Consider the following 22,162-nt stretch of genomic DNA (forward strand, 5'->3'; position numbering starts at 1 on the left):
TACATTCAAAGGTGGACAGATTTTTGGATACAAAAAAACTTAAGGGATATGGAGATAATTTGGGGGAGCATAGCTGAGGCAGAACATCGAGCCATAATCCTATTGAATGGCAGATAAGCAGATGAGGGGCCAAATGGCCTATATTTCTGCATCTATTTCCCATGTTTAATGTAAACTGTGACCAATTTATCCCTCCAGAACTTGGGACACTGGAGGGCAATTATAGTGTCCCCACTGCAGCCCTGGCTCTGATCACCACAAGCCCCAGGGGTTGAAACTGTATTTTCCTTACTCATTTTGTGAGTTACTCACTAATTAATCTTACTGAGCCATTGGAGGGAGTCTCACAAATGTAAATGTCTTAGAATTGTCAGAGATATGTACTTTTAGTCAACTCAATTGTTTTTAGTTGTCCACCTTAAAGAGGGCTCCTGCTCCAGAATCCCGCCCTTTTTCTGTAATATGCTCTCACATGTGAGGCTCCGCTTTGGCAGTACTGATCCGCTCTGCCACATCCTGATTCCGAAGGTCACGGGCAAACGTCTTGACAGCACCATAGGCCAAAGAGGGCAATATCAGAATGTTTACATACACCGTCCAGAGTCAGGAGTTAGAATAACAGTAAATCTGGACAAGAGGCAGAATTAGACAGAGATTTGCACAAGCTGGTGCAGATTGATGGTTAATTTCCTCGAAGCTTGGTGAAAATGATATAATCTTGCAAAAATCATGAATTGTAATGATTCCGGCAGAGGTGACCGCCCGGTGAGATGATAAGACTTGTACTGTGTACTTTTGACGAGAGGTGATTGGCCTGTTCGATGTCATGGTTTCTAATCATGATCGACATGGTGAAACGTCAGGATGTTTTACATTAGCACTGTTGCTTCACAGCTCCATGGTCCCAGGTTCGATTCCCGGCTTGGGTCACTGTCTGTGCGGAATCTGCACATTCACCCCGTGTTTGCATTGGTTTCCTCCGGGTGCTCCGGTTTCCTCCCACAAGTCCCGAAAGACGTGCTGTTAGGTAATTTGGGCATTCTGAATTCTCCCTCTGTGTACCTGAACAGACGCCAGAAAGTGCTGACTAGGGAACTTTCACAGTCACTTCATTGCAGTGTTAATGTAAGCCTACTTGTGACAATAAAGATTATTATTAATTTAAACAGCAAAATATAATGCACACATTTCCCTTTCATCTCTATGACCTTACTGTCACACTTGCAGGAAATGATTTTACTGATAAAACCTTGCCATAGGAAATAACGTAATTATTGTTTCAAAAAGAATATGGGGCGGGATTTCAAAATCGCCGATTGGACAGAGAATCCCTTTTTAAGATGGAATCGGGGGCGTACCTCACACCGTTGGGACGGCCTCAGAACGTCACCTGAAGGCCCTCCTCCGATGCTCTGCCCTCGATGGGCCGAGTTCCCGACCATGCGGGGGACGTGTGGTCTCAGCGGTCGGGAACCCAGCGTGGAGGCTGCGGACTGTGTCCAGCGCAGCCACAGTTGGTCGGGAGCCATGCCGCTGGCCGGAGGGGCTTCGCGAGGGCTGGGGGGACTGGTGGGGGTGGCAAGGGGGTGTCCAGGGGGGCACTATCTGGCAGGTCGGGTCCGCACATGACCGGCTCCATACTGTACAGCGCGACCGCTGCAGGTCGTCGCCGTGTGCATGCGTGGCCACAGACCCGGCAATTTTCCGGCTGTTTTTGTTGTGGAGGCCGGGAGTTTTACGTGGCGTGGCTGCTAGCCCTTCACCGGTCCGAGGATCAGTGCTGGGGCAGTGCTGATTTCTTTGACGTAAAACGCCACGGATCCCCCATGGGCAGGATTTCCCCAGCTGCGGGTTTCTTGGCGTCATGCCATTCGCTGGTGGCAAGATTCTATCTTCCCGCCACTTGCCAATGGGATTTCCCATTGAAGCCAACCTGCCCGGCCAGGAAACCTATAAAAGGGTACAATTTGAGGCGGAGGGCACAGTCGTGGTTGGGGGTGGCAGGTTTGTTGCCGGCAGGAAGTGTGAATCCCGACAACCGGAGAATTCCACCTATTCTTCTTTAATGATTCTGATTCATCTGACGCCCGCATTACAGTTCACCAATGAATGACAAATTTCTTCCAGCTTATCACTAAACATGCATCCAATCTGAAAAGCGTCATATGGACTCAAAACATGAATTCTGCTTCTCCCTCCGCAGACGCTGCCAGACCTGCTGGGTTTATCCAGCATTTTCTGTATTTATGTCAGATTTCCAGCATCTGCAAAATTTTGCTTTTATTCCAATCAATAATGTTGAATTGCTGCATCTCCGCAGATTATTTTTAAATCTCAGTGAATCCATGTGTAACCAGGAAACACTGAATAATGCTTTCACCTCAGTTTTCCAACCAAAACTCACCCTTGTTTCTCTGACTCGGACTGCTTCCAGTTTTTGAGTCGGACTGCTCGTATATTTTAAGATGCTGCAATTGCGACACGCTATCGAGAAGCAGTTCTACAGACTTTCCCACCATTAGTTTCAAAATTACCACAGGGCTTATTATTAACACAAAGAATTACACAACACAGAAAGAGTCCATTGATCACATCATACCTGTGAAACTCTTTGAAAGAGCTTTTTAATTAGTCATGTTCCTACCCTTTTGCCATGGCCCTGTAAATTCTTCTTTTTCAAATATGTATCCAATTCTCTGTTGAAAATTACCATTGAAGCTGCTTCCATTACCCCTTTAAGGCAGTTCGTAACAATTTGCTATGTAAATAAAAAAAATCTAATTTCCCCTCTGGTTCTTCTGCCTTAGATTATCTTAAATTGATGTAAATCTGGGTCACCGACACTCCTGCCAGTGGAAACAGTTTTTCCTTATTTACTATAATCAAAACCATTCTTAATTTCAAATGCCTTTAATAAATCTCTGCTCTAAGGAGAAAAGCACCTGCTTCTCTTGTCACATATAGTGTTAAAATTAATAGTCAGTTTTATTTAATTTGGGTTGCTGCTTGCATTCTATATAGGTGTGCCAAACTAATCATACTGAAGGGTGACCTCCCAACAGTGACAAAACGGACGTAGGACCTCCCCCTGGTAATGGACAAGAGCTTGCTATCGACTGATACTCGCCTCCTGGGGGAGTTGTACGCCTATGAAAATGATAACTCGTATGTATTCCAGATCGCGAGGTACAGAAGTTCCTTGGTTCGTTCACCATACTCTGTTGGGTTTGCTGATCTCAACTGGCGCAACAGCTAGTTGAGATCGGCAAACCCCAAAAAGTGGGATAAATCATCCTTGCTGGTAAGCGTGCGTGCGTTGAGTGTTGGGGGCCGGTCAGGCTTAGTTGCGATGTCCTGTGAAGGGATGTTGAGCCAAGTCTGACTCTCACGGCTACCTTGCTGCAAACGGAACTACTTCCCAGCACACATCAAATGTCTTGACAGGAGAGAGGAAGAAAACCCCGAGGGTCTTTTCACAATGTGCGCCATCCTATTGAGCATGAGATCTAATTTTTTTTGTTTTATCAGGAAAGACTAGGAACAGTCTTTATACTTCATGAAGATAATAAGAAAGATCGTTTGGGGATGGTGTAAGTTTGCCATTTACTACAAATGCACATTTTGTAACTCCCAAGTTTGCGTTCAAGGAGCAAGCTTTCGATAGCAATTATTCAATCTGCTGCAATATTTTGCATGTCGAGTGTATGATGTTTGTTTTAAAATGACCGTAATAGCCTGTTCCTAACTCTGTGGGATGCCTTTTTGCCATGCAGTTGAGTTAACCTATTGCTTTTCAATGCTGTATTGATTAATAAAACATATTTATTGTGCAAATCCTTCAGTTGACATGTAAAAACAGTACCTCATCTTTCATATTTCCCAGAAGATTTGTGCCCCGCGAGAAAGAAAATGCTCATTAAATTCCATCAGCACTTCCCTGAAATGAGACTGTGATTGTTTTTAAGCATGTAAAGGGAATCATTAGTAAACTCATTTGTTTGTATATCATTAACAGAACAATTGGGGACGATCTCCAGGGGGCTCTGCTGACCTTTGCTCGTAATCTCTCTGTCATTCATCAGGAAATATCAGCACCTAATGTGCAATTGGAGAACAATTTCCAGGTGAGGTGTTAATTAACTAATGTTTTGCTGTTAATTTTTGTACACTTTATTAACATAGAAATGTTTGAAGATTGCATGGTGATTGGAAGCAAGGTGTCACTCAACCTTGAGCCGACAATCATGACTCTACATTTCAATACGTGGAAACCCAAGCTTACCAGCCTGAGTAAACCAGTCATTGAATGAAGAAGGAGCACAGTCAGCAGTACATTCCTCTCTCTGCTACTTCAATGGGGTAATGTTAATATTAAAATAGGAATTTAATATGCGTGCACTAATAAGCATTTGTACGACAATATCACTGACAGTCACAGATCCTTTGAATTATTTCCCCTTTCAGCTACCCTGTCTGAAAGACGCGAACCTACGTTGAGTAATGGCTCCACAGACAGTGATAGTGTTCCAATACCTCAGCCAAATCGGCCATCTTCATGGATAAGCCTAAACAGCGAGCCTACAAACTGATACTCAGAACGTACAAAATGCAGCTCCCAGAATTGTTTAAGAAGAACACTTCTTGTTGAATAAAAACAGGAAAGGCTGGTAAAACTCAAGAGCGGCCTGCACTTTACTTCCCCCCCACCCCACTCCAGAGGACTTTGAGGTTGGGGGGGGGGGGGGGGGGGGAAGAGGGGGTGGGGGGGGCAGTGTGAAATTGCATGCTTGGGTGGGATTCCCTCCAGGATCTGTCGCACCCGGAGCCGGAATTACTTTTATGGAGGGGCGGGCAGGGCCGGAAGCCCACCCTCGCCCTAATTAAGGCCCTTAAGTAGCCACTTAATGACCACTTAAGGGCGTTTTCCCACCCAGCCTCAAATTATAGGCTTGCAGGTGCCGGATAGATCATGGAGGAAATTGAAACATTTAAAATCCTCAATCTCGGATGGGAAGGTGGGGGTGGTGTGCGCCTCCATTGGAAGCTCCCTTCTGACTGGGAGGCGCCCTCCCGTCAAGGGCTGGAAACTTCCTGATCTCCCGCCCTCCCCTGAACCCCCGCCCTCCCCTGACTCCCAGCCTATCCACCAATACCCCAATCGCCCCCTTTTGACCCTTCCAGGAGTCCCCTACCCTGCCCTCACCAATACCCTAGCTACTTACCTAGCCTATACATTCTTTGTGCGTGCTATTGTGGAGGAGCCCGCGGTGGTGGTCGACTGAACCAGCCATCAGGAAGGGCTGTAGAATTCCATTCTTGGTCCTGGGCGTGATGCTGCAGTACCTTTTCCAGCCGTTACAGTGCTGGGCCTGGAGGGGGTAGAGAGCTGTAGGCAATCTGATTGGCCGGCAGTTCTACAAGGCGAGGACGGGAATTCTGCCTGCTGGCAATCACGCTTATTAGGTCGACCTCCCACCATCCTAAAAACTCAGCCCTCCGTGGAGAGAGAAACAGAGTTACCGCTTCGAGTATAATATGACTCTTCATCACCAGAACTCATTCTTAATAGGATGAGTGTTATTGGCCAGGCCAGAGTTTGTTGGCCAGTCCTGATTTTCCTTGAGAAAATGGGATGAGTTGCCGTTTTAAACAGCGGCTGCTGACCTAGAGAAGATACACCCATGGTGCTTTTCGGAAGGAAGTTTCTAAAGGAACAGAGGCAATATAGTCTAAGTCAGGTGCAGCACGGTGGCACAGTGATTAGCACTGCTGCCTCACAGCTCCAGGGTCCCTGGTTCCATTCTGGCCTTGGGTGACTGTGTGGAGTTTGCACATTCTTCCCGTGTCTGCGTGGGTTTCCTCCGGGTGCTCCGGTTTCCTCCCATAATCCAACGATGTGCAGGTTAGGTGGATTGGCCATGTTAAATTGCCCTTGGGTGGGGTTATGGGGCTAGGATGGGGGATTGGGCTTAGATAGGGTGGTCTTGCAGAGGGGTCGGTGCAAACTTGATGGGTGAATGGCCTCCTACACTGTAGGGATTGTATAACTGTATAACTCTATAAGGTGGTATGTGACATGTAAGGGAATTTAAAAGGGTGGTGTTCCCACAGATTTGTTGCTCTTCTCCCTCTAGGTGGTAACGGTTTTGGGTTTGGAAGAGGCTAGCAAAGGAGTCGGCAGGTTACTTGAATGCATCTTGTACATGGCACACACTGCAGACACTGTGGGTACAATTTCGTGGGCCCGTTAGCCATGGGCGCAAATCCCGTAATGGTTGCTAAATATCGCGAGAGGCCAAAAACAGGATTTATGACAGATTTCAGAAAGCGATCTCCCAGGGCCCGCCCCGACAACACAATCAGGTTCACGCCCCAGAATGCTGCAAGCCCCATTAACATGAATATGAATCTACCAACATCTACTTAGTGGGCTTAATGTCGCATCTTCAGCCCTCATTGAATGTTCCCACACACCAAACGTGGCATCACACCAACGCAAATTGCTTTTTAAACACGGGAACTGGGCCCCATGTCCACCGACAGGGAGGATGGAGTTGAGCCCCATCCGTCTACACTAAGCACCAGGGAGTGTAAAGGGATAGAGGCTGCTGGGCAACTCCGGGGGTAGGGGAGTCTGAGGCGGGGGTGGCTGTGGGGCATATGGATTGGGATGTGATGAGAGTCATGCAGCTGAGCCAAATGGGCTGGGTGAATGAGACCCTGAAAGAGAAAGCAGCACGGTGCCCACCCGGGCGGGGCAGTCCAGGAAGTGTTGAGGCATGACAGCAGTGAGATCTCGGAATGATGCTGCCTGAGTAAGAAGAGTGCCTGTTAGCTCTGCCTCTCCCTGAGAGCAGAAAGCAAATGTGCCCTGTAAATTTCCTGCAACTCGTGCTTGTGACATTAATTGGGCATCAAGAGTTAACCCTTAGCAATATTAATTCCCGCACAGTCAAGGAATGGACGAATCCTTGCGATTCAGGGCACAAAGCTTTGTGGAAGCATGGGAGCAAGAGGCAATGGGGTCGCTTCTCTGCCAGGACTCCAATGCCTGCCTGTCAAGATCCAGCAACTCCTGTATGGTGGACATAATCGTCCAGGTGACCTTGGACATTTGGGATGAGGGAGTACAGGACCCTTCTGTAAGAGCTTCCAGTGATAGTGACATTAAGGGAGAGGAAACCTATACATAAGGCTACAGGCCAGTCTTAAATGGGCGAGGAATAGGCCGGAACCAGTCGTGGGCTGGAGAGGGGAAGGCACCTGAGCTGTCAGTGTGCGATCGCTGCCTATGAGCCTCTAGGATTGGCTCCTGCCATGTCAGAAAGGACAATGGGTCAGGGGAGATAATGATGGTCAGCAGCAACCACACAAAGCTGACTCTCTCTCTCCCCTCTCTCTTTCTCTGTCACTCTCTCTCCTCTCTCTCCCTCTCTCCAAAGGTGTGCAAGGATTGAAAAAGGTTATATGGGGTTATGGGGTTTGGGTGGAGGTGTGGGCTTAAGTGGGGTGCTCTTTCCAAGGGCCGGTGCAGACCCGATGGGCCGAATGGCCTCCTGCACTGTAAAATCTATGATTATCTCTTTGTCTCTCCCTCTCTCTCTCTCTCTCTCTCTCTCCCACCCCCCCCCCCCCCCCCCCTCTCTCTCTCTCTCTCTCTCTAGCACAGCCTCCAGCAGCAACATGCAACGCTCTGAGGGAAGACCCTGCAGATCAAAACCAAAGGGCCACAGGGCAGGATCAGGGGCCGGAGACCGCACAAGTCATGCAGGGGACAAGATGGCGCCGAAGAACGCCAAGGGTCCTTCATGGAGCTGTACGACATCATCTGCTACTCGACCTCAAAAAGGTCACTGTGCGCACCTGTGCCATGTTCTTGCGGACTTGGTTATGTGGCACCGGAGGACACCCTCTTCCTGTGGCCATGAAGGCTTTGACACCACGGGGCCTTTCCAGGGTCTTTCCAGGGTTCCACACAGGCATCCACCCATGAGTGCATCTGTGAAGTCACAAATGCTGTGTATGCACGGGCTCTGGACTACATCCACTTTGACCTGGACCAGGTCTAGCAGGATGAGAGAGTTATGGCTGCTCTGTCACAGGCTGTTCTGTCACAGGTGCAGGAGAGGCTGGACTGCACCTATGTTGCTCTCCGCGGCCCCTTCATCAACTGGAAGGGGTTCCACTCTCTCAATGTCCAGCCGGTGTGCGATCACCAAATGTCATTTCATGCACGTGTGTGCCCGTTCTCCAGGGAGCGTGTATGACAGCTACATCTTCAGCCAGTCGCAGACCCCTGGAATCTTCGAAGGACACCCAGGTTACAGGGCTGGCTCCTTGGGGAAAAGGGATAACCCCTCAGGTTGTGGATGCCACAGACTGCTGTGGTATAATGAGACGTACAGTGCGATCCAAGCTGTCATCGAGTGGTGCACTGGTGTGTTGACAACGCAGTTCCGTTGCCTTGACAGGTCCGGTGGGGCTCTGCAGTACAGTCTCCTGAGGGTCTCCCGCATTGTCATGGTCTGCTGTCCACAACCAAGCTCTGCAGCAGGGCGAGGAGCTTCCTGACGATGACCTCGAGGACTGGAACATGTCCTCGGAAGAGGATGTACCTGAGGGCACCGTGGAAGAGCCTCCAACCCCGCCCCCAGGACATCACAACCTCTCTGCGACCAGGAGATGAAGATGGACAAGGTATCGATCATCAGGGTGCTGGGGCTGGGGAGTCCCTGTGTGCCTGCAGCCCAGTCAGTGCATGAGGGTGATGACTGGCCTGTGATGCTCCTCAGCTACTGCTTATGTCTGACTCCTGTCTGCTGCCAGCATGCTGACTCCCCGACTCTTGTCTGAGTGAGGGTCTGCCCTACATTCCTTTGCCCCTTCACTCGAGAGGGGCATTAGGGTCGGGGGTCTAGTTTTCACTGATACATGCCTCAGTCCAATCGCTGTGAATGAAACATTCGCAATGAGAGAGCCTAACTGTCTGGCAGACATTGAGGGACAGTGAGAACACCTGTGTCCCAATGGGGAAAAGCGAGATGCCACTGGGAGGAGGGTTAAAGAACGTGAGGTGTTAGGGTGGTGAAGAACAATACTTTTTTATAAATATAAATTTAGAGTGCCCAATTCATTTTTTCCAATTAAGGGGCAATTTATCGAGGCCAATCCACCTACCCTGCACATCTTTGGGTTGTGGGGGCGAAACCCACCCAGACACGGGGAGAATGTGCAAACTCCACATGGACAGTGACCCAGAGCCGGGATCGAACCTGGGACCTCGGTGCCGTGAAACAACAGGGGGAATAACAATCATATTTAATTCAGTGACATGTGCAGATTTAACAGGTGGATATTGCCCCCCCCCCCCCCCCCCCCCCCAACTAACTGAGTTTACCTTCACCTGTGCCCACGCTATGCCCCTACAATTCCTTAGTCTTGTCATCCCTCCCACTATGCCCGGGTGTATTCCCAGGATGCACATCAGAGAAGGAGACTGCCTGCTGCCTTCCATGCCCTTTTGCCTGAGGTGCCCTTGGTGGGCATCCCCTGGAGGGCTGAGTCCTATAGGACATCAGCCTACTTTCGGGTGGCACTAGTGTTGTAGCGCCACCCTGTTCAGTCTGGTGTGCCGAGTTGCACCAGTCTCAGGAAGGGGGGAGTCAGATTGGCTGGGCATTCCCAGAGTCCCCTGGGTGGAAGGCCCCGGGATGTGCACCAGCGGATCCTCCACCCTCCAGATGCTCATGGGCCCCTGGATTACTCCATGGGATGGAGGAGCAACTGGACTGAGCTCTAGAAACATCAACATGATCTGCAGCTGCCGGTCCTGGAGGCCCGGTATTGTCTGCACCATGCAGTTGGACCCTTCAGCCGTGGCCCTCAGGGACTGATCCTGCTTCAGAGCTCTCCCACCATGAATCTGACCTCGGGCCCAGGCTTGCCACTGCGGATGCCACCTTTGCAGTGTTGGCCTGGGGGCCATGCATTGCTGGCACCAGCTCCTGTGACAGGAAGCTTTGGGACTTCTCTATTTGGCCTTGCAGTCGCAGGAGTGTCACCGACAACACGTCCTGGTATTCCTGACTCTGCCTTTGCATCTCAAGCAGCTGAGGGACAAACGTGTCCAGCGGCACAGCACCTGGCTGGGGCACAGCTGAGTCCTGAGATCCAGCAATCCACCGACTGTCCAATCCCTGGGACGTTCCTGACTCCACCTGATGTGCATCAGAAGCAGTGTGGTGCCCACCAGATAGTGACCCAGAAACCCACCTGCTAAGTTCGCCCACTGAGGTGTGTGTCTCTGCGATGGTGGATTATGCAGGTTATAGCCATGATGATCCTTCGCTGTCGTCCTACATCGCTTCCGAGGTCGTATGGGGGTGGTGGGACCCTCTGAGGTAGGCCAGGCTGATTGGCTGATGCTCCTGCAAGGAAAGGGCCATGGTTTTATTTCATGGCCATGTCTGGGATACACATTCTGGTCATCTGGATGAATGTGTAGTGGCTCCTCACTTTTCTCTTGCAGACCAACCTCACTCTTAGAACAGGCCCATTCCTGCTCCTCCACTGCGGACTCCAGGGCTCTCTTCTCAAAAGGAGTCACGATCCTCAGCATCCCACCTCCCGTTTTCTCTCAATCACGGCAATTGTGGGCAAGCTTATCCTGCAGAAACACAAATGGGGATGATGTTCAATGGACACCTAGTGGGTCAGATGTCGATGACACCTGACATATGTGGGAACTGCATGTAAGCAGGCAGAGGTTCTAAAGAGGAGTGCCAGAGGGAGTGAGGGAGCTTATTGGAGTTTGGGTGCTGGGGTCCTGCGAGGTGGGGCAGCATGTAGGTTTGAGTTGACATTCCGAGGGGTAATGGCAATGTGGAGTGCAGAGAGGAAATATGGAGCACTTACTCTGGCAGAACGGAAATAAGTCATTCATCTTTTGCGGCATTGCACCCCCCACGCCCCAATCCTCTTGTGCAGGCTGCTGGCATTGACCAGCGCCGCCACCGTCTCCCAGGCTGGATTTGTTACCTTGCTGTAGGGTCTCCTGCCAATCCGAGGGTATATTGTTGCCCGTCTCTCCTCCATGGCACCCAGCATAATGGTGAGGGCCCCCTCTGTGAATCGAGAAGCTGCCTTCCTCCTGGCTTGACTAGGAGCAAATGCTATAGAGTCATTCAAATGCTGCGCCCTCTTGACTAAAGTACTCAGATGACCCCTGGGCCGGGCGACTTCCACCCTTTGAGCCTCGGGCACGGCTTTTTCATGTGGGGATACACTTTCTTCTGAGTGCCTAAAAATTGTCGTCCGGATCGTGCCACCGAGGCCAGTGGGCATCACACCAGTTTTCATGCCGAGCTTCACCCTTTGCCATTTTGTGGGGACATTCCGTTCCGCCCTGTGTGTCGCTAGTGGATGGAGTGAATGTTTAAGGCAGCGGCAGGCGGGTTGCTTTGTTCTTGGTAGCACCTGCAATTATCTGGAAAGTTCAATGAGAATTGGTGTTGCTTTGATGAATCTGATTTGTGTTTTCCCCATAACCATTTGGCACTAAAGTGCAAACAGCATTATTTTTTTGGATCCAACTTCCAAGAGAAATTTCCCAGAATATTTTCCTAAACTGACCAAAAGTTTTTTCTCAGTTTTTTTATTTGCCTCTTTGGAAAATATATTTTTCTAATTCTGGCCACATGAGCATCAGTTTCAATAATGCTCCAGGTGACCTCGATATTGGAGAAATATAATTTCCCTTAGCTGTCTGGTCCAGGGAGGAGAAATGTTCAAGGATCCCATCTTTGATAACTATCCTGAGCAGCAAACTCCTTGTGTTCATCGTGGATAATAAAGATTGAACAATTTCCTATGATGTAGTTTATTTCAACTTTCATTGCAAGTAAGTGCATGTGTTGGGGACATTGGTTATGGTCAAGATCAGAGCTGTCTGTCACGTACTCAGTCGCCTGAGCCTACATGAAGAATAGTCTCGTGAGCAAGATACAGGTATCTTGGGATTTTAGACATAGCTTTCCATAGGTATCTATAGCTTTTCACAGGTAGTTGAGTTTTGGGCATGTTGCAATGTGTGGAGGGTGAGAAGGAGAACACCATTGGAGAAATTAATCAAAATCAAGATAAGGATTTGGGGAAAGAGAGGGCAGGAGGTACATACTAGACATCGCTGAGAGTTTTGCTGTGGAATGGCAAAAGATATCCTTTTGCACATATGGTTTAGTAAAGATTCTAAGCATCTCTGTTCATGTTACAGGCGGCAATCAAAGACATTGAGACAATCCTCGGAGTGACAATAGTGAACAAGTCGAAAGCTAAAGAAGATTATGCAATCGCTGCATTAGAAGCTCTGACTTGAAGATCCTAATTCAGAGAAACTAGACATTTTCCAAAATACTGCATTATCCACTTAAGTTCCAATGCTGCCTTTGACTGCTGGCAAAGACTCTAGTGAAACGGGAATTCTTCAAGGCAGCATTTTCTTCAATCATCGTTCAAATATATTACAGATTGTACCTCTGGAAGCATGGGAAATGTCCAGGAGCATCAATTTTTACAACAGGCTATTCTGAAAATGATAGAAATGAACTCCAAATTCCCAATTAAAACGTTCAAGTCAAGATAGGAGGGATAGCTTTTCCATGTTGGGGATATAAATACTTGCAAGCTTTCTCTCAATTCTAATTTCCCTCCCTCCTTTAAGTCTTCTCATTGCTCCGTACTGTTCTTGGACAGTCATGCACTGTCCGAAAACCAGGCAATCTATTTCCAGGTCGCAGCACTTTGTAACCAGCCAGCAGGAGGTGCATCAGAGCAATCCAAAATGAATCAGTCATGATTAAAAAGCAAAAGTCATTCTTCTTTCACATGGTTAAGCCCTTTGTCTGTCCAGTTAAGTGTTGTTGACAGACTTGCATCTTAATTAATTAGCATTACCAGTATTGCTACTGAACTTCTTTAGGGTTTGGTACGGGGGGGGGGGGGGGGGGGGGGGGGATCACACCTTAATTCATCTTTTTTGTCTGGAAGGATATGAGAAGACAAATTTCTTCCACAGCAGAATGAGCTCTGGATTTTTCCTTAACTAAATACGGGGATAGGGCGGGGGAGTGAGCCTCGGTAGGGTGCTCTTTCAGAGGGTCAGTGGTATTTCAATGGGCCGAATGGCATCCTCCTGCACTATAGGAATTCTAAGGTTCTAGCTGGAGAACTGTGTAGATGTGATGAGAGGTTGCCTCTCGATCTTCAGAAAAGGGTGGGAAGGAATATTCAGTAAAACCCATACACATGCAGTTTTGTTGAAGAAATCCTTTCACGTGCAGTATGGGAAAGAAGCTTAATGCTAAATTCATGTCACAGGCAGCGATTAAAGACATTCAGGTAATCCTTGAAATTAGGACAATGAACAAGTTTGATTGTGATGAATTTAACTCCCTTAATGAAATTTTCACAATAAAACAGCCATTGAAAGACATAACTGTTAGGATTGTTTTGGAAAGATCTTTGTAACTTTTGTTTTATTGTGGTACAAGAATACTTTTCTCCTGCACATCTGTCCTGGTACAGTTTTCTATAAAGGTGATAGAAGGAATATCTTTGGATTCAGTTCTCAAAAAATATACTTTATCACTTCATTAAAGTCATTTTTTACAGTTGGTTGGATGAATATTGATCATTTATCCCACCTTTATTAAAAAAAAGACTGATTATCAGGACGTCAATATTATTTTCTTCTTTTCAACTGACACTGCCTCGTGCCAATGCTCATGGTGAGTTACAGAATAGATTTATTACATCATGTAAGCACAGTGTAAAACAACAAAGACGTGTTTGCACCTTGACAGCCCTTTGGCTAATAATGTGAAGCTGTCTGCTGCAAAGGTGCGGCTATGTCTGAGCTGGACTGTCCCTTTAAGGCCACAAGCTGTTCCCGCAGTGATGTGGACATCCTGATTTTGGTTAGAGGTTAATTGCTGTTGCTGAGGGAAGTTTACCTCCAGTTTAGCAGCTGCCTGGAAAAATCCAGCTCCCCCCCTTTAGATAGGTCACGAAAGACATCAGAAAAATGACTGTTTCTTTCATAATAATTTTTTTTAATACAATCGTGATTTGTTGTTTGATTTTTTTTTAAATTTAGAGTACCCAGTTCATTTTTTCCAATTAAGGGGCGATTTAGCGTGGCCAATCCACCTACCCTGCACATCTTTGGGTTGTGGGGGTGAGACCCACGCAGACACGGGGAGAATGTGCAAACTCCACACGAGTGACCCAGAGACGGGATCGAACCTAGGACCTCGGCGTCGTGAGATAGCAGTGCTAACCACTGCGCCACCGTGCTGCCCTTGTTGTTTGATGAATATCATATTTGACCCACTCGGGCGCAAGCGTAATGCAGACTTTGCATATGTGACACTTTGAAATGTGACTCATTGAAGCTGATAGATGTGCTGGGCATGGAGCACTTAGATGGATGTGTTTGGTAATGGTCTGATTATCCTTCTCTGGAACTTGGATTTCTTCTGGGTAGAAACACCACAGGCGTTATGACTTGGGAACAGCCCAGCTCCTGGAAGAATCACATGGAAAGTGCTGCTTATGTCGCTCTCCCATTTTTAAATTGGAAGCCCATCACCAGTCTCTCAGTGGCTGGTTGGATGTTTCCAACGGTAGATTCAGAGATCAGATAGCAGGTGCCGCCGATACAAGGCACATGAGGTTATTTCCTCACTGGGCACGCTATCATCTGCAAGTAATTTCAAAATGCCTTAAAACCAGGAGCCCTGTAAAATGGTGTGCATTGTGCTTACCTTCATAGCGAGAAATTTCACCACACCTGGTTAAAGTCCAACAGGTTTATTTGACATCACAGGCTTTCTGAGTGTTGCTCCCTCATCAGGTGAAGTCGTGATGAAGGAGCTGCACTCCAAAAGCTAGTGATTTTGAAACAAACCTGTTGGACTTTAACCTGGTGTGGTGAGACTTCTTACTGTGCTCACCCCAGTCCAGCGCCGGCATCTCCACATCGTGGCAACCTTTATAGCAATTGGGATCTAATTTCTGGTCTTATTATTCCTGTGAACTAAAAGGCGCAATGGCAGACGATGGTTTATTCCCTAAACCTCCTTTTCCTGTTTGTTTAAAAATGTCCTCATTTTGTTTTATTTCTTTCCCTGCCACTGCTAAAGATATAGCCCTCTGGTTGAGTGCAGTTCCTCAGACTCCCAACAGCTCCTTCCAATACCTTGTTCAATTGGCCATTCTTATGAGTTTAGACAGTTATTTGACTCTCGGGTAATTATGGACTAGTTTAAGCCTGAACTCCTGCAACATTCATACCAGGGTACATCTCGGTAGAAATTAGACAGTGATCAGAGCCCATGAATGACAAATTTTTCCCCCACCACCGCTGATGTGGAGATGCCGGCGTTGGATTGGGGTGAGCACAGTAAGAGGTCCTACAACACCAGGTTAAAGTCCAATAGGTTTGTTTCAAACACTAGCTTTTGGAGCACTGCTCCTTCCTCAGGTGAATGAAGAGGTATGTTCCAGAAACATATATATAGACAAATTCAAAGAGGCCAAACAATGCTTAGAATGCGAGCATTTGCAGGTAATTAAGTCTTTGCAGATCCAGAGATAGGGGTAACCCCAGGTTAAAGAGGTGTGAATTGTCTCAAGCCAGGACAGTTGGTAGGATTTTGTAAGCCCAGGCCAGATGGTGGGGGATGAATGTAATGCGACATGAATCCCAGGTCCCGGTTGAGGCCGCACTCATGTGTGCGGAACTTGGCTATTAGTTTCTGCTTGGCGATTCTGCGTTGTCGCATGTCCTGAAGGCCGCCTTGGAGAATGCTTACCCGGAGATCAGAGGCTGAATGCCCTTGACTGCTGAAGTGTTCCCCCACTGGAAGGGAACATTCCTGCCTGGTGATTGTCGCACGATGTCCGTTCATTCGTTGTCGCAGCATCTGCATGGTCTCTCCAATGTACCATGCTTCGGGACATCCTTTCCTGCAGCGTATGAGGTAGACAACGTTGGCCGAGTCGCACCAGTATGTACCGCATACCTGGTGGGTGATGTTCTCACGATTACACCATTACACGTGAGAATACCACCCACCAGCTACGCGGTACATACTCGTGCAACTCAGCCAACGTTGTCTACCTCATACGCTGCAGGAAGTTTAGCATGACTGAGACACATTTCAGGACCCGTAATGCCACACTTGGCAATACTGTTGGCAAAAGTTAAATAAAAATAAAATGTCATATAAAATATTGTTTGTGCTTCCACTGACTCTTACTGCAATATGAATGCCCACCATTGGAAGATTTTTCCTGATCCCCCAAGACGATATTTAACTGTCCTTAAATACCTACTGTTCAACTATTGTGCCCTGCACAGCCAACACCCTCCAGCCCCAGCAGTCGAGGAAACTGTGTCTCCTGCTTATTTGCTGACTATTGGTTGAACTCAGTGTATGATTAGCTAGCTCCTTTCTGAAGGGGGTTACTTGACTGAACCTTTGCAGCTCTTGCTTAGAATCTGTTTATTGAGAAAATTATACCAACTAATTAACATGTTTCGAGAGCAGTCCCAACATTAGCATCACCAAACGCAAAAATGATCTGCTCAGTACTACCCGGGCCTGAATATATTCCATCTGTCTTATTAACATATCTCACAATAGACGTCTTTCACAAAATATTAATTATTCATCTGATTACAATATTCCACAAACACAACCCTTTTCCAATCCTCAGATTAGTCAGTCAATTGCCATATTGCACAATGGTCGTCGTCTTCTGAGCCACAGTTTTATTCATGTAATTATAACAGGGAAGAGGCACAGCTGATCCTTTGGACTGGTGTGTAACATCTTCGACTGCCCACCCAAATTTCTCTGTCAACCGCTACTCGTGTTCCAACTCACACATCAACGTGGCCGCAAGGTTATGTCAAAGATGCAACCACCCCTTCCCAAACTTACCCAACCCCCCCCCCCCCCCCCCCACCACCCCCACATTTAATTGTCAAGAGCACCTCGGCAGCCAGTAAATCTGCTCGCATACCCCAAGCCACATGCTTCCTATATTCAATTTCACCATTTTCAGTGCTCTTAAACTTGCACTTCAGAGAAAATAAACCCTCTTTATAAGACCCATAAGAACTATGTCGCATATTCTAAGAGTGCTGGTGTGCACCATAAGGACCAGAATGTTTTGTGGATACCAGGAGCGATATTACCATTTATTTTTATACATTTCCTTTAAGAACTCTTATTAGTTAAACCTCTGCGTTTAAAAATGAACACTTTCAGAAATGCATCCTTAATGGTTTCCAGAAAAAGGCTTGGCAAAAAAAAATGGAAAGGCGTAGATTTATATTTTGCTGGATATTTCAAAGCACTTTACAGTCACTTAGGTACTTTTGAAGTGTAGTCACTGTTGTAATGAGGAAATACAGCAGTCAATCTGCATACAGTGAGCTCCCACAAACAGCAGCGTGATAATAAACTGATAAACAATTTGTGATGTTGATTGAGGAATAATTATTTGGGCATGATACCAAGAATGACTGCCTGCACTTCTGTGAAATAACACCATGGGCTCCTTTACATCTACCTGAGAGAGCAGAGTGGTTTCACTTTGACATCTCATGTGAGAAATAATAAACATCTGTACTGCTCTGGAGTGTTAGCCCTTGATCTTTTGTAAGTGCTGAAGTCCTGGAGTGGAACTTGAACCCTCACCCTTCTGACTCATGGATACATATCCATGATACATAGAAGACATATAAGCAAGTATTGCTACCAACTGAGCTACAGGAGATACAAAGGGCTGAATTTTCAGAAAACTAAGAGGACCTTTAAAACTGTGCATGTCCTGCCCCTATTTCTGACAGATGCAATTTTGCTAGCCAGAGGAAGGTTGTGAAGCATTAATCACACGGGAGACAAATCTAAACTCCCCATTTGAACTTGGTGCTGATGCAAGGGCCTGATCCCACCATATGTGAGTGCGCAAATTAGGAGCAGGGGAAGAATTGGGTAGCACAGTGGTTAGCACAGTTGCTTCACAGCTCCAGGGTCCCAGGTTCGATTCCCGACTTGGGTAATTGTGCAGAGTCTGCATGTTCTCCCCGTGTCTGCGTGGGTTTCCTCCCACAGTCCAAAGATGTGCAGGTTAGGTGGCTTGGCCATGCTAAATTGCCCTTAGTGTCCAAAAAGGGTAAGGTGGGGTTACGGGGATAGGGTGGAAGTGTGAGGATGGGGTGGAGGTGTGGGCTTGGGTGGGGTGCTCTTTCCAGGGGCTAGTGCAGACTCGATGGACCGAATGGCCTCCTTCTGCACTGTAAATTGTATGATTCGATGAAGACCACTCGGCCCTTAAGCCTGCCCCGCTTATGGCTGATCTCCTTCTTACCCCTGATCTCCAATCACCCCTTTGGTTATCAAGAATCTATCTACCTCTGCCTTGCAAACATTCAAAGACTCTGCTTCAACTGCCTTTTGAGGGAGGGAGTTACAAATACGGAGAGAAAACATTTCTTCTCCTCCCTGTCTTAAATGGACATCCCCTTATTTTTAAACAGTGACCCCTAATTCTAGATTCTCCCACAAGAGAAAAACATCTTCTCCACATCCTCCTTGTCAAGAGCCCCTCAGGATCCTAGAACATAGAACATACAGTGCTGAAGGAGACCATTCGACCCATCGAATCTGCACCGACCCACTTAAGCCCTCACTTCTACCTATCCCCGTAACCCAATAACCCCTCCGAACCTTTTTGGTCACTAAGGGCAATTTAGCATGGCCAATCCACCTAGCCTTTGGACTGTGGGAGAAAACCGGAGCATCCGGAGGAAACCCATGCAGACACGGGGAGAACGTGCAGACAGTGACCCAGCGGGGAATCGAACCTGGGACCCTGGCGCTGTGAAGCCACAGTGCTATCCACTTGTGCTACCGTGCTGCCCTGTATGTTTTAATCGAGTCACCTCTTACTGTTCTAAACTCCAGTGAGTATAAATCTAATCTGTCCAACCTTTCTTCAGAAGGCAACCCGCCCAGTCTAGGTATTAATATAATAAAACATTCTCTGAACTGCTTCGAACACATTTACATCTTTCTGAAGTAAGGTGGCCAATATTCTACATAAAACTCCAGATGTGGTCTCACTCGGGACTGGACTCGAAGACTAGAGGGGTCGCGATCCTGATCAACAAGTGGGTGGTGTTTGAGGCAGGAAGAATAGTTTTGGATGTGGGAGGCCGGTACATTATTAGTCAGTGGGAAATTGGAGGGGGTGCAGGTGGTACTAGGAAATGTGTATGTGCCAAATTGGGATGATGTGGAGTTTATAAAGAGGATGCTGGGGGAAGATACCGGACCTGGATTTGCATAAGTTGGCCATGGGAGGGGACTTTAACACAGCTATTGACCCTGGTTTAGACCGGTCAAGCTCAAAAACGGGCAGGGTGCCAGCAATGGCAAAGGAACTAAAAGGGTTCATGGGGGGTTGGACCCATGAAGATTTGGGCAGCCGAGGGTGAAGGAGGTCTCCTTCTACTCACACGTGCATAAAGTGTACTCCCGGACTGATTTCTTTATTCTGAGCAGGCCTTTATTGGACACGGGGTACTCGGCGATCACAATCTCAGACCATGCTCCGCACTGGGTTGACCTGCAGGTTAGTAAAGACAGTAACCAGCGCCCGCACTGGAGGTTAGACGTGGGTCTTTTACCTGACGAAGAGGTGTGCGGGCGGCTGAGGAAATGTGTTCAGAACTACCTGGAGGTCAACGACACGGGGGAAATTTCGGCAGCGGTGGTCTGGAAAGCACTGAAGGCGGTGGTTAGAGGGGAGCTGATCTCGATATGGGCCCATAGGGAGAAGGTGGACAGGGCAGAGACGGACCGACTGGAGATACTACAGGCCGACAGGAGGTATGCGGAGACCCCAGAGGCAGGGCTTTTAAGGGAACGGCGGAGGCTGCAGGCGGAGTTCGGCTTGTTAACCACAGGGAGGGCGGTGGAACAGCTGAGAAAGGCAAAGGGAGCAATTTATGAGCATGGAGAGAAGGCCAGCAGAATGCTTGCACAGCAGCTTAGAAAGAGGGAGGCAGCCAGTGAGATCGGGAAAGTAAAGGTTGGAGATGGGAACCTGGTTGGAGACTCAGCAGGGGTGAATAAGGCATTTAAGGAGTTTTACAGTAGGCTGTACAGGTCGGAACCCCCAGCGGGGCCGGAAGGGATGAGGCACTTCCTAGGGGGGCTGAATTTCCCGAAGGTGGACGGGGAGCTGGTAGAAGGGCTGGGGACCCTGATCGGGATGGAAGAGATAGTGGAGGGTCTGAAGGCCATGCAGTTGGGTAAAGCCCCGGGGCCGGACGGGTACCCAGTGGAGTTCTTTTAAAAATTATCTGGGATATTGTGGCCGATGTTGATGAGGACATTCAATGAGGCAAGGGAGAGAGAGGTGCTTCCCCCGGCGATGTCACAGGTAATGATTTCGCTGATCCTGAAGCGGGACAAGAACCCGGAGCTGTGTGAGTCCTCCAGGCAGATATATGTATTGAATGTGGACGCCAAACTGCTGGCCAAAATTTTGTCCTCTAGGATTGAGGATTGTGTTCTGGACATTATTGGGGAGGACCAGACGGGGTTTGTTAAGGGAAGGCAGTTGGTGGCCAATGTCAGAAGACTAATAAACGTGATCATGATGCCCCCGGCAGGTAAGGAAGTGGAGGTAGTGGTCGCAATGGACGCAGAGAAGGCCTTTGATCGAGTAGAATGGGAGTATCTGTGGGAGGTACTGGGACGGTTCGGATTTGGGCGGGGCTTTATTGACTGGGTCAAGGCTGTTTCAGGCTCCTGTGGCGAGCATACAGACGAATATGACAACATTGGAATATTTTAAGCTGCATCGGGGGACGAAACAGGGATGCCCCCTCTCCCCACTGTTGTTCGCGCTAGCTATAGAGCCGCTGGCAATTGCACTGAGAGCTTCAAGGGGCTGGAGGGGGCTGGTCCTGGGTGTGGGGTGGAAAACAGAGTCTCGCTTTACGCAGATGACCTGCTCCTGTATGTATGGGACCCAGCAGAGGGGATGGAAGAAATCATGAGGATTGTGGGGGAATTTGGCCGGTTTTCAGGGTATAAACTAAATATGGGGAATAGTGAGATGTTTGCGGTCCAGGCGAGGGGACAGGAGAGGCGACTGGAGGAACTGCCGTTTAGAGTGGTAGGGGGAAGCTTTCGGTATCTAGGCATCCAAGTGGTGCGGGAATGGGAACGGCTGCACAAACTTAATCTGGCCCGACTAGTAGACCAAATGAAGGACGATTTTCAGAGATGGGAAGCGCACCCGCTGTCACTAGCTGGGAGGGTGCAGACGGTGAAGATGACGGTCCTCCCGAGATATCTGTTTGTGTTCCAGTGTCTCCCCATCTTTATTCCGCGGTCCTTTTTTAAACGGGTCAACAAAGTGATCACTGGCTTTGTATGGGTGGGCAAGACCCCGCGGGTAAGGAGGGGGATGCTTGAGCGGAGCCGGGGAGAGGGCGGGCTGGCGCTACCAAACTTCAGTAACTACTATTGGGCGGCGAATATAGCCATGATCAGGAAGTGGATGGTGGAGGGAGGGTCGTCATGGGAGCGTATGGAGGCGGCTTCATGTAAGAGCACCAGCTTAGGGGCATTGATAACGGCGCCTCTGCTGTTCCCGCTGGCACAGTACTCCACCAGCCCCATGGTGGTGGCGGCCCTGAGAGTCTGGGGCCAATGGAGGAGACATGTGGGAGCAGAGGGAGCATCGGTTTGGTCTCCAATCTGTCATGATCACCGGTTTGCCCCGGGAAGGATGGACCGGGGGGTTTCGGGGATGGCAGAGAGCAGGAATTGAGAGGATGGGGGATATGTTTATAATGGGGAACTTTCCTAGCTTGTGGGAGCTGGAGAAGAAATTTGGATTGACAAGGGGAAACAAATTCAGGTACCTACAGGTGCGGGACTTCCTACGTAGGCAGGTCTCAACTGTTGCTTTGTTTACTTGCTATAAATATAGCAATCAATATGGTCACCTTCCTTAATCCTAATTATGTTTGCTTTAGAGTCGCCAGGTATCTCTCGATACTGCCACAAGG

At 48.3% G+C, this 22,162-nt stretch overlaps 1 protein-coding gene across 5 annotated transcripts in view; it reads left to right on the forward strand.

The window, feature by feature from the left end:
* Positions 1-12,635, forward strand: part of iqch (IQ motif containing H) — a 250,122-nt gene extending 237,487 nt beyond the window's left edge. For all 5 annotated transcript variants that reach the window (XM_038813308.1, XM_038813305.1, XM_038813307.1 and 2 more), the window contains 3 exons: positions 3,529-3,590; positions 4,016-4,124; positions 12,272-12,635. In XM_038813308.1, the coding sequence (XP_038669236.1) occupies positions 3,529-3,590; positions 4,016-4,124; positions 12,272-12,373 (273 nt within the window). In that variant the 3' untranslated portion in view covers positions 12,374-12,635. The remainder of the gene's footprint in view (positions 1-3,528; positions 3,591-4,015; positions 4,125-12,271) is intronic.
* The last annotated feature ends 9,527 nt before the right edge of the window (positions 12,636-22,162 follow it).

Source organism: Scyliorhinus canicula, chromosome 12 (assembly GCF_902713615.1).
Source record: "Scyliorhinus canicula chromosome 12, sScyCan1.1, whole genome shotgun sequence".
NCBI lineage: Eukaryota > Metazoa > Chordata > Chondrichthyes > Carcharhiniformes > Scyliorhinidae > Scyliorhinus > Scyliorhinus canicula.